At 35.3% G+C, this 13,721-nt stretch overlaps 1 protein-coding gene across 1 annotated transcript in view; it reads left to right on the top strand.

Annotated features, from left to right (window-relative positions):
• Positions 1-1,098: 1,098 nt before the first annotated feature.
• The window catches only part of LOC107658041 (sorbin and SH3 domain-containing protein 2-like), a 60,878-nt gene continuing 48,255 nt past the window's right edge, over positions 1,099-13,721 (top strand). The window contains exons 1-2 of the mRNA XM_016446430.1: positions 1,099-1,507; positions 11,350-11,478. Coding sequence (XP_016301916.1) covers positions 11,472-11,478 — 7 coding nt within the window. The 5' untranslated portion in view covers positions 1,099-1,507; positions 11,350-11,471. The remainder of the gene's footprint in view (positions 1,508-11,349; positions 11,479-13,721) is intronic.

Here is a 13,721-nt window from a genome sequence, read left to right as displayed (position 1 = left end):
AATAATAATAATTAAGCAGCACAACTATTGTCAACATTGATAATAATAAGAAATGTTTCTTGAACATCAAATCGGCATATAAAAATTTTTTTTTTTAAATATCATGTGACACTGAAGACTGTAATAATGCTGCTGAATATTCAGCTTTGCAATCATAGGAATAAATTACATTTTAAAATATCTAAAAAAACAGATATTATTATTTATATTATTTAAATGTATTAATATTTCACAACATTACAGTTTTTCTATATTTTGATAAATTAAATGCTGTATAAGAGACTTCTGTCAGAATTATATATATATTTAAAAAAAAAATCTTACCGACCCCAAACCAATGGTGTAGTTTTAGGAAAATAGGAGAAAATATGACTGGTATTTGTTTTTGTTTGTTTTATTACTATAATAATTCACTGAATCATCATAATATTATTTGAACAAGAAACTGGCAAATACAGTAAATATTACACAGTAAATTGGCATTGTAAATACTTTGATATAGTTAATGTACTGTAAATGTTCAACAACAACAAAAGCCTGCACATGACACTTTTTCCATGTTCTGCCAGCATAACTATGCTAACATAACTTGTCTATAATTTTTAATACAATCCTTTTGAGAACCATTTATTCAGCTGTTGTATTTCCATTTCCTTCTTCCCTTCTTTCCTTTCCTCTTTCCATCCTTTTCTCTCTCTCTATCTACTATAGTAAATCACTGCTATACTTTTACCATTAGGTTATACCATTCTTTACCCTCAGTTAAACAAACAAGCTACAAAACACTGTGTGAATCACCTTGTCCAGGTCTTTGAAACAAGAATACACTGCACCAGAAATAACCTTGCAGGATAACAGAGCAGGTATTTATGCAAAAGTGTCTGAAGCAAAGGCTGGGTAAAATGGATTACTGCCGCCCAGAGCCGCTGAGCAGCTCACCAGCAGCACTAATAACCTGTCCCCATATATTCAGTCATTCCCATCTGCTTTGATTTAATGCCTATTACCCAGCCTCCTCCACAGCCTCTGAGCTCTGATTGGTCCACTTACGTGCTAAGCCCAGGAAGCTTATAGTATTTGTACAACGTGAGACACAAAGAAAGCTTGTTCCTTTGCTGAAAGCAGTGTGCGCGTGTGTGTTTGCTTGGAGGATGTAAACCCATACGGTACGTACCTTTCAGAGCAGGTTCATCATCTCAGAGGGTCTCCATCCTGTGGACGGTTAAACACAAAGAGGGCAGTCTGGCACCTGAGGGGAAAGAAAAGATCACAAGCAGGAGATTTGAACTGGATAGCAGGCACTACAGAAGAGGACCTGGGGTCTGGACTGAAACAAGAACTGACTGACATACGTGTTTTGGATAACAGCTGAGGATGATATGATCTGTCATGTGGAGGACGCAGAGGCCGATGAGCTTCTCAATGAGCTTGTGCTTCTGTCTGTGAAAGAACCAAGAAACACATCCAACATCACTGCCAAGCAGAGCCAAAATGCCTTCATTTAAAGGTAATGTGTCTTTTTGCTTTACGCAACATTCTTTTCTATTTATACTGAATGGTAAAAAGATGCTGGAATTAATTTTATTGTAATATTTTCCATCTAACTATTGAATCTATGTGCAAACATGTATGTATATGAGTTTCTTTATTGACAAAAGTTGCCTCTAGTTAATGGGACAGATTCTTTATTATAGAAATGCTTAGAGTTACATGTATCCCATTTTCCCTCTCCGCTTCAAGCTCTTTAAACAGCTTATGAGGCTTGTTGCCTTCTGGAAAGACATGCAACGACGTGGAACATTGATGTTTAATCCTTGTTGACAGCAAACTCCATAATACAGTACATGGATATCGTTACATAACATCGTGTCCACTCTTGGCATCATTTTTCAGTCTTAAATTTATGCTTTTTGATACATAATGTGAGTCGCTGGAACCAATGAATGATATCTAAAACTGAACAGAGGGTTATAAGATGAGCTCTTTGTGATATATTAAACTGACTAGTTTTTTTTTCAGTCTTTCTCAAATTTAAGATTATAAAAAGTAGTTAATAATTGCATTAAAATGCAAACATCTTTGATGGTTGTGCTGACAGTCCTATAATAGGAGCTTTATGCACTATTTAGTTACACCGTAAGTTTCTCTGGTAACTAAGATACATCTTTGTGTTAAACATCTAGGAGGTGACAAAGTCAGACAGCCTTTGCAGGGTGTATTTCTAGGCCTCTGACACTCAGCTGAGCCGGCTTTTAGCCCCTAAGACCAGGCCACACGTCTGGTGCCAGGACCCTGCTGCTAACAAAGTCAGCCGGAGGTTACTGTCATAGGGCAGCATAATGTCACTGTGTCTCTATCACTGATTCTGGAGTTGTGATCAGAGATACTGCATGTTATAAGCAGCCATGGGGAATTGCTAGGCAAAACGTGTGTTTTCATTTTAATATAACAGTTTAGTGATTTTATTGTTTGTTTTGTCATTTTTATTTTTTCCCCATTTTATTTTAGTACATCAGTATACTAATTCATTTTGTTAGCCTACTCTAAACAGCATTTCTCTCATAACAAGTACGACAAGTGTTGGTTGAGCACAGACCTGTTAGTACACAGGTTTTATTTGGTTCACAACAGGACATAACTGATCAGACTGAGGAGCAATCCAATAACCTGATTAATCAAACCCGCTGTGCTGATTTAGCCTTATATAACACCCACCTCGAGACAGCGGGGTCCAAAAGTCTGTTCTTTAAAAGTTCTTCACCCTGAAAAATAATTAAAAAGAGAAAAATATTTAAATATCAAAAGGAAAGTTATAATGTAAAACAAATAAGAAATATTTAACATTCTGAGTCACAAATGTGACATTGATCATTGCACATACAGAAGTTTTCGCTTCCACTGAAGCTCAAGGTGCTCTTTGGATCATTATCATGATTTCATGATTATCAAGTTGTACACAACAAACTTGCCAGAAAAACAAAACCACTAGAAACTTTAAAATTCATTTCATTTTCAATTCAACTTTTCACTTAAATTGTAATACGATTTGTAATGGAAATAAAGAAAATAAAGTCAATTAGGAGGGGAAAACGCATAAGCATTTTTACTGGTAGTCTCCGACTTTGACAGCACTGAAAAATAAATCACCAAAAAACACATTCATATCAGTCATAAGTAGTAGATGCTTAAATTTATTTCATTTTATTGCTCCTGTGTTCTATCCTCTTACTTTTTCTACTTTTTCACATAATGGGACTGATCCTTTGGAAACAAACCTACTTTCAAGATGATTTTTTTAAAATCAGTTAATTCTCTTTATCCCTTTCTTCTCCTTGAGTAAGACTTTTGTTGTTAGCGCTCACTTACAGCATTACCGGCATGTGTGAGAGGCTCATGTTTTGCGCTCATCTGTAATTCAGCAATTGTTGACAGGAATACACCTAAAAACATACCTTTTTGGTAAAATTTACTATAAAGAAAGCTACAATTCAGTGGTATGTGCAGCAGCAACGTGTCAGTGAAACCCAAGAACCGCTCAGTATTCGGTTACAGGAGATTTCACTGGTTTTAGTTTCCTGTGAACTCCAGGCCTTCGTGGGGTTTGTCGGTATTGTGTATAGGTGTGTAGGCAGGTATGACCTGCTTTTCCCAGCCTGTGGCTCCAGACTAGTCCTTCACCTCTCTTAAGTCATTGTGTAGGGCCAGATTCTAATTACAGCCCGAGTGGGTGTGTGAGCACAGCAACAAAGGGAGAGCAACATGGAAGCCTCTGTAAGGTGGACAGAGGATGCTCTGTCCGCAGGTAAAACTATCCTTTTGGAGCTCCCGTAGCAATCACAGAGCTCTGTTGAAGGGGGAAGGGAGTAATTTCTTACACCCTGATGAGGGAACCTTTATTCACTATACCGTCTCAAGAACAATGGAAGGAGCTCTGCTAAATATGTCAGCTGATAAGCAGTCACTTGTAAAAGATGTTTTTACTTTAGCATTGGGGTCATGTTCGTGAGGGTTATCCTCATGAGAAAGATTCACAAAAGAATTACAAGATCGATTAGAAATTCCTAAAGCATCCTTTGGTAAGTTTCGCCATCTCGCTGCCACAAAGTCTTGTTATTCCACACCTACAGGCTACTGTATTGAGTAATTTATGTCAGTTGGATGGCACTGCTGTTGTTAAATTGATTTTTTTTAATCATCCACTGACAAGATGTACAATGCAGGCACATAATAGCATTTTTATAGGCGTGAGGTTATTAGATTCAGCTCAGGCCTAAAAATGAGGTCATAAAAACAGAATTTCCTCAGGGTCAACTTAGTCCTTCAGTAAGAGAGAACCTCAAAGTAAGATAAAAATGAACAGTCAGCAGGCTATTAACACAGAATAAACCACTAAAGGGTGATCAGGACTCTGGGTCTTGTATCAAGCTGAAGGGTTTATTTTGCTGACTTACTGTAATGAATACTTGGTCTTGGTGGGATAGTCACCAAATAAATTAGAAATATGAAATATTAAATTGAGTAAAAATATTTGTATTATGTGCAAAGAGACTGCAGGGTGATAAAAGACATGAAAAAACATTTTTGTTGTGGAGCTAGACTTCAGTTTTTTTAATGTCTACTACATATAAACTACCAGTAGGAGGCAATATCAGTTCCCACAAAATCCCAGTTGTATGTTTCTAGCCTTAGGGGGTAGAGGAAATAAATGGGATGTCCATTTATCTCTGCTCTCAGTTCCTCTCCAATAGCTATTTGTGGATCACATTTAAAAGGCTAATTTTGTCATAAATTAGTGCTGTGTGCATCGAAAATTCAGTCGTGCAGTTACATTTTTTGGTAATATTGTTGCTGTGTTTTGTATAGTACAATGCTCAAACACTGTGTTCAGTTAATATAATATAATATAATATAATATAATAGTACTTGTGTCCTATATTTCTCCACCAGCTGCTTATAAACTTTAAAAAGAAATCAAATATTTCCATGTGAAACAGATTAACATAAGTGGAATCTTAGCAATCCTCCAATAGCTGAATAAAGCCATTGAGTCAGTTCCTGTGCTTTGAAATGATTGTGAAATGGTACACACTGTGTATTGAGAGAGAAGGCAAAACTTCAGGATGGATTGGTTAGCAAGCAGTACATTGAAAGAAATCAGTGTGTTTAATCATATACTGACGGTAAAAGCACTTATCCTTTCGTATAGTCAACATTGTGCTATCTGAAATGAAGCAGTACTGATTATCTTCCTCTCAGGGTTTCTATCAGACCCTGTCTGGTCTCTTGAAGATGACAAAGTGCAAAGCGTAGTGGTAGTTGACAGTTTGCCGGTTAAATTTAGATGTGTGAGCGAATGTCTGACGGGCTCAAGCAACCCTAGCAGGGACAAGGAACCTCCCAAAATGGTACTCGGTGAAATATGTGGCATGTCTGCAGGGTGACCTCCTTAATGCGATCAGAGTAGGTATCAGATTAATTCCTATTGATGTTTTGGTTCATCCACACCTTTTTGACCTGTTTTACAAACAAATGAACAATACTAAAGAAGTGATTAAGACCAATTCAAAACTGGAACTAAAGGCACAGTCCACCCAAAAATGAAATGAATATTTAATCTCCCTCATGCTATTCCAAACCTGTATAACAGAAGATATTTTGAAAAAAAGTATGTGGCATATGCAGTCACCACATTGCAGATTACTCAGCCAACAGCCAGTGCTAGGATTATGTAATCAGATTCCAAAACTTGTAATTAGACTATATTATATTTTAAAATGCTGATAATCAGATTAGAGTTACTTTTTATGGATTACATGATTACATATTATTCACACAAAGTAAATTATTTAAAATGTTTTTTTTTTTTCCATGAACCCCAGTTTGGGAAATCCTGCTGTAACGTAATGCTTAGTGTATTTCATGATATTGATAACATACAGAATGGAATATATCTTCTTTCTCCATGTTTTTTTAATCAGTATGGTACACAATAATCACATTCAAGTCTATATAAGTCAAAAGTAATCAAAAAGTACCCAGACTACATTACCTAATATGTGTAATCCAGATGTCCCTAACTACAATTTTTGTCATGTAATTTATAATCAGTATTGGATTACAATTTGTAATCTACCAGCACTGCCAATAGCTGCTTTCTTTCTTTTTTATTCTTTTTCTTTGTAAGCGATTTGGCAATACACTTACAACAGCAAAATGCCCCAGAAAAATCCATAGATGTGCACTAAAAGTGGAAGATAAGTGATGGTTTAGTTTGCTTTGCTTAGAAATAATGGTCATTTTCTCTCACAATAGTCAAAACCCTATCATCAACAGAAAATGTAATACTATTACGAGCGGTATTGTCACTTTAATGAATGGTCCATTGTGGTTCCACAATGAGCTTCCTCTCAACATCATCACACATACCTCCAGGAAAACATTCCTCAGTAAATATCCACCACAAGGGAGGGGTACTGCGCTATTCATTACCATCCCATGATAAAGCATGCTCTCTGTTGGCTGTTACTATGACTACCAGGATCTTCTCCAAACCAATGAGAGCCCTTCACTTCTGTCGACCCAAAACAAGTGCACTGAGAAGGGGGTCGGCATGTCTCATTATTGATCCGCGTTTTCAATCTCTTGAGTCAAGAAAGCGCGTCTGAAATCGGAATATTGTGTCCGGGCAGCCATAGCGCTTGTTGAGAGGGATAATAACAATCGACTGCTTGCCGAGAAGCTGCGCGAGGGAACTGGCGAGAGAATGGTTTCATGTTTTTGATGCAAACACACGTGTGTGCTTTCACTTAACGGGATAATAATTTATGAGGGAATATAAACCGCGTTTGTTCAGTCTGCTGGATTGCACAACATATAGGAGGTAAGGACTGAAAGAACAATTTGCATTTATTTAATTGTACCCTTGTTATAAAATTGCTTTATTGCATATAAGAGTTCGCGATGTAATATGTGATTTTTCATTAAACAGGATACACTATAAAATAGGATTCTTTATTTAACATTATGCGCTATAAAATTATGTCATATTGAAAAATGCACTATAAAATTGGATTTAGCATTACACAATATGCACTATAAAATGTTTTGTATTTAACAGCGTGCACTGAAATGTCTATATTACTGCACGTGAGTTGCATTCGGTGAGGTTCGACATGCTGTTGGATTTTCTCACACCTGAAACCGTCAAGCACCGTGATGTTCAGAATCATGTGAGAGCAGATACATATGCGATCCAGTAGACTGTATGGAAGTATCATAGACAGAACTACGTCAGCAGCACAAGTGCAATGGGCCTGATGTAAATGAAGTATTTAATGATTAAAGGACCCAGGGCCTTGCGTACCTCCACTGGAGCTTTAAATGATCCCTCGGTCAATGGTTGCTGTGCAATTGTCATTAATGTGTCACAGACTCTGATGTGCTTCAGCAATCGCAAGGTCAAGGAGGTCATTACAGATGTGCACTACGTCATAGACGAGGCCAGCTACATAATAAATAAAAGGGGATATGATATCATTGTGCCATTTTTTTTTTCATAGAATGACACATTTCTTATAGGTAATATCTGGAATTCACAAGTTCTACCATTCTCATCATTGTCTTTTTTTGGTCTTTTTAATATTATTATTTATGGCTGTAAAAAGTTGGGTTAAGATTGAGTTGGTCTACTGCTATTGTGAGTGTCAAAGGTCATGATAAAGGCCTTAACACTTAATTATTTCAATATTTTAACATGACTGCCATGAGTTACCCTTGTAAAAAAGAAGTACACTTTAGCATCATTTCGAAAAGAATAGGCTACTTATTAAGGAAATTAAAAATAGAACTAAATGCAAACTGAATGTGATGTTTTTGGACACTCAATTGCTTGTTATTTGCAATTAAATGAAATATATTTTTTATATGAAATTAGGCCTAGTTGAACTTAGTGAACTAATGTCAAATATCATTAGTATGTCAAAAAGTACTTTTAAATTGGCCTTAAGATACATTTTTATATGTAATTTCAAAATTACTTATACTGTCTACTGAAATGTGGTGAAAGTGAACTGATGAATGTACTGATAAGCATTTATAGTAAAACATATATATTTACCTAAGGATGTTAAGGACATTAAATCAAACATTTACAGGATATTAATGATATTACTTCGCATTTGTTAAGCTCTAGTGATGGATTCTGATGCTTCTATGTTCAACATGTTTTTTTCCCCCCTGCAGATCTAATACCGTTGCAATTTGACCTTTGTGCTTTCTTCTAAAAAAGAAAGAAAGAAAGAAAGAAAATAATAATTTTTTTCAAAACAAGAATGATGTGTAGGGAAATCCACTAGACCATGTCAATAAATTGTTTCTCACTCTTAACCTTTAAATATAGGACATACTTCACTTTTGGGAAACTGTTTGTTAAGTCCTGGATCATGACCTGATACCTTCCTTTCAGCTACACTTTAAAGGCTCTGGTTGATGTAAGACTGAAGTCATCTCAGGCACGAGCATATGAGTGATGCTAACTTTACTGGGTGGTTTTCTTTGGCTCAGGTTTGTGCTGACACCTTCAGTCTCTGCACATTCTCTGAGCTCCTCCTGGGTGACGGTATCTCTCACGACAGGAGGGGGCAGCTCACAAGGTGTCAGGCCTTCTGTGCAGCTCTTACTCTCGTGCTGTTAGAAATAAAAGTCAATCTCAGCATGAAAAGTCTTTGCAGGGGGCAATCAAGTGTGAAATTTGTCCTGATGTAGGCTATAATGTTTAAGAACACAACAGTAAGAAAAAAACTTTGAAATTCTTTTGGCCCTGATGTCTTCTTGAGGGTTCATTTGTTTCACATTATATTAAGTGGTAAGTTAATTTGTCTTTATAGAGCACACTGTAAAAAAAAAAAATCTGTGACATTTACGGTAAAATACCGGCAGCTGTGGTTGGCCAGAACTTCACCGTAAAAAATATGGTAGCAACATTTTAGGTTTTACAAACTTAACTTAAATTCACAACAAAATACCGTATTTCATTAACTGATGTAATGTTAATAAACCAACATATTGAAGTACAAATATCTGTTTTGAACCATTGTAATGCACTGATAACCACCAAAAACTGGTGGTGATGAGAAAGTCACATGATGAACCAAAGCTCATCACAAACAGCTTTTCTACGAGCTGAGGAGTGCAATACTTATATATAGAAGGTACACAGTGTCATTAACACAAACACTAAACCCCATCATGGTGACACACATGATACTGAAAAAATGCAATAAACATTAATTTAATAACATTAGATGTAAGATTAAACCCTAATGTACACAACTGATAAGAAAAAACTAAGAAGAAACATGGTATTTCAACAAAAAACATCAAATATGAAGTGTCATGCAGGGAATTCTGGGAGTGTCAATTTACGGTTTGTCACTGTAAATTATACAATGGCTTTTTTCTTTTTCACTTCCAAAAACCGTATTTTTATCAGTATTTTACTGTAAAATTACATTAAATGTAATAACATTTATTCACCGAATATAGTATGGAAACTTACTGTTAACCAGTTAAAAGGTTTTTACTGTAGCATTTTTACAGTCTTTTACTGTTAAAATCACAATCATTTTTTACAGTGTAGACATTTCAGAAAATTAGCTCTTTACAACCTAATCTTCGTTGTAAATAAGGTCTCCAGGGTTCAGGCCTTGTTCCAGCTATAGACTTATTTAATTCCCTGCAACTGGGGCAAATCAAACAAGGCCAGTCAAATAAAGTTTAGAAGAATAAAACAATGCAATCTCAATCAGTTTACCAGAATCAACCATCACTAAATTAGAAAGAGATGACAGGGTGTACATTAACACTTCTGTATCCAGCCATTGGTATCCTCTGGTTCCTAAAATCTCCTGGCCGATACACTTCCCGGCAGTTTCCTGGTCAGTATGAACGGTGTATTCAGGCCATGCCAAAATACAACCCCTCCTACCTCTCTATTGTCAATGCTTCATCCTTCCCATAATGCCAAGTGACTCGTAAAAAACAGAACTGCCGGTGTGATTGCCAGAAGCAGGCCTAGAAAAACTTGAAGGCAATTCCGGGAGACCAATGAAATATCCCTCCATGGAAAAAAAATCTGTGACATTTACGGTAAAATACCGGCAGCTGTGGTTGGCCAGAACTTCACCGTAAAAAATATGGTAGCAACATTTTAGGTTTTACAAACTTAACTTAAATTCACAACAAAATACCGTATTTCATTAACTGATGTAATGTTAATAAACCAACATATTGAAGTACAAATATCTGTTTTGAACCATTGTAATGCACTGATAACCACCAAAAACTGGTGGTGATGAGAAAGTCACATGATGAACCAAAGCTCATCACAAACAGCTTTTCTACGAGCTGAGGAGTGCAATACTTATATATAGAAGGTACACAGTGTCATTAACACAAACACTAAACCCCATCATGGTGACACACATGATACTGAAAAAATGCAATAAACATTAATTTAACAACATTAGATGTAAGATTAAACCCTAATGTACACAACTGATAAGAAAAAACTAAGAAGAAACATGGTATTTCAACAAAAAACATCAAATATGAAGTGTCATGCAGGGAATTCTGGGAGTGTCAATTTACGGTTTTTCACTGTAAATTATACAATGACTTTTTCTTATTCACTTCCAAAAACCGTGATTTTAACAGTATTTTACTGTAAAATTATGTTAAATGTAATTACAGTTATTCACCGTATATAGTATGGAAAGTCACTGATAACCAATTAACAGGTTTTTACTGTAGCATTTTTACAATCTTTTACTGTTAAAATCACAATAATTTTTTACAGTGTAGCAGCATGACTTCAGGACAACTTCCTTCACTCTGAACATTAGTTTAGACACCCTGATAAACAAGAACTGTCACCAGCACAAAGCGTCAGAGACAAAAATAGAGCCAGCATCATGGAGCCTGAATCACTAAAATGTATCTTAAGTGAACTTTAAATAAAAGAATGATCTTAAGTGCACTTAAAATGGTATTAATGAAAAAAAAATAGCTGTATAAAACTGGTGAAAGTGAACAAAGACGTTACCTGACAGTCATCCTGTGTTGTATGTATTAACGCATAGTATTTGGTATGCCCTGGCATACTTGAGATGTTTGACCACTCATAGAGGTCTTCTTAAGCACAGATCTGTATATGTTGTCACTTTTCCCCAGAGGCGTGGAGTAACTTTCCAGCCTGCAGACGTGCATGTCTCCATCTGAAAATAGCTCGAACTACAGCACTTGCTCTGAGAGGGGGCTTGCCTCTCACTTTCTTACATCTTTTGCCTTCAGAAACCAGCTGCAGTCTGGGACTTTAACCCAGAAACGCAGCAGATCCTCTGGGCTAAAGTGAGAAGTGTGGACGTGGAGCCTGCTGCCTGTCAGCTCGGACCCAGCGCCTGCTTTCAGTCCTAATGCCTGGTAAGGATTTGCCTTTCATTTTGTTTGGGATTGATTGTGTATATATTTTAGCAAATATATGTATTCTTTTTAGTAAGGTGTGGTATAGGGAAGAAGTCTTTTCCCATAAATATCACATAAAAATTTACTTTCAATAATAAAAAAGTCTGTAAATATAATATAAAGGCTGTAAAGTACAGTGTAGAAAAGAAATACAGTATTTAGCATTAAGCACATATTAAAGAAATGACTGATTCATCGTATCACTTGAAAAGAAGGGAATCAATTATTAGATTTTATAATGCAGTACTAATGATGATCTTATTGATATTAATATTATTATTAGGGACAGTCTAAAAATGAAGCCTAAATCCCTGGTTTGAATGATTGCTATTTTCTACCAACAAACAATAAATAAACAGCAAACAACAAATTAAATAGACAAAGATTTTTAAATGAACATATAAGTATATATAAAAAACTGTCAAAGTGGATAATAAGGTTGCAAGTAACCGCTGCTCAGCGGAGTAGTTAGATAGTCTGGGAACAAATGATAAATGTGTATTTCCCATGAATTACAGAAACATATTTGTTCTTAACAAGAACTTGAATAACAGGGTTGAATAGTTGAGTCTGATAAATGCTGTCAATGCTTTTTAAATGTAAAAATTATGTAAATGAAATTAGATTATGTACTTGCACAAAGCTGTATAAAGGGTCAAAATAAAGTTATTGTACTTCTTGAGTGTCAAAAGTCTAAATAATATATATTTTTTGTATTTATAGTAATAAAACAGGGTTGAGTGCAAAATGTGTCGCAGTTAAATATTATTTTGGTATTTAAAATTAATTAATAATATTTATTTTACTACAATAAATTAAATATAACTTCAATAGATTGTCAAAATCATGATGTTTTATGATTTTACTTGTTAGATACTTTCGAGAAGGTCAAGACCTCTGAGGTCAGACAAGCCAACAAGCTACTTTTCATGCTAGATTAATTTTATGTTGGATAATAGTTTATATAACATATGAAATAAATAAATAAATAAAAACACTTTAACATCTTTTGAAATGTTTTTAAAAAACTAACAGTAAAATGCCATAGGTAGCAGCAATGCTTAATGCAGTTCAGGGCTGCGGCTTTAGAAATTTTAACCCAAAACAAAGTGGAAAAAGTTTGTAAAAGTTTTAGCATAAAATAAAATACTATAGAAAATATCTAAGTGAACAAGAATTTTAAAATATACACATGCCTCTGTCAGTTAGATCTTAGTTTCAGAATGTGTGATTTATGTGCACTGTCCCAAAACAGAATAGCCAGCCTTTACTGATTCAGTCCAGACAGATGTATCGCATGCACGGTTTGAAATAAGACCGCCTTGTCATACTTAAAAAGAGCCTTTGTTACAATCTGCCATCTCTCTGACAACATTTATTAATATCAGCTAAATTGCATTTCACTCTGTAATGTAAGGCATCCATTGATTAACTGTCCATCATAAAGCCACAATCCTTTCAACGTGACCTTATGTTCTTTTTCTCATTTTAGTTTGAAAAAAAAAAATACACATGCACGGTACTTCTGTGATTTGTGCTAGGGAATGTTTAAGACAGAATTGAAGCAGCTTTGAGAGGTCAAATGTGACATACAGCATAACGCACACTGGGTGCAATATCAGCACAGGAGCATGAAAAGCTGTCATGAAGATGTCTTACAGGAGGCCGCCTGGCAGACTCTGGGCCTGCTCCTGTTTTTGTTATGGGGGAGGGCTCTTTCGTGACTGTGGTATTTTTAACTTTGTATAATAAAGGAGTGCCCAGTCCCTGTTTCCTGAAACTGAACCCTTGTTATACCACTGTAGGACCACTGTAGGACTGGACAAAGATTATATCATATTAATGATTATCACTTTAAACTTTTCACAAAATTCAATGTATATTTCTCAGAATTTTTGAATTTTCTCTGATTTTCTGTTCTTTTCAATTAAAGGAATCAAGCAAACAGCCACTGTAGCCTGTTAAATTCACAAGTAAAGTAAAATCTACTTAAAAAACAATCAAGGCTGGTTTTAATTCTTCACAAAATTTACACAGAAGAGTTACATAGAAAAATGATATTTAATCATTTGCATTCATGCACCAATATAACAACCTACAGAAAGGTATAGAACCAACATTTTTGTATGAATTAAAAAAGTTAATAAATTAAGTTTTGAATCAGTTCACTTACATTCAATTCAACTCAACATTCAAATGAA

Source organism: Sinocyclocheilus anshuiensis, unplaced genomic scaffold, assembly GCF_001515605.1.
Source record: "Sinocyclocheilus anshuiensis isolate Anshui unplaced genomic scaffold, SAMN03320099.WGS_v1.1 scaffold227, whole genome shotgun sequence".
Taxonomy (NCBI): Eukaryota; Metazoa; Chordata; class Actinopteri; order Cypriniformes; family Cyprinidae; genus Sinocyclocheilus; species Sinocyclocheilus anshuiensis.
Note: the sequence above shows the minus strand (reverse complement) of the source record. Positions and strands in the feature narration are given on the sequence as shown.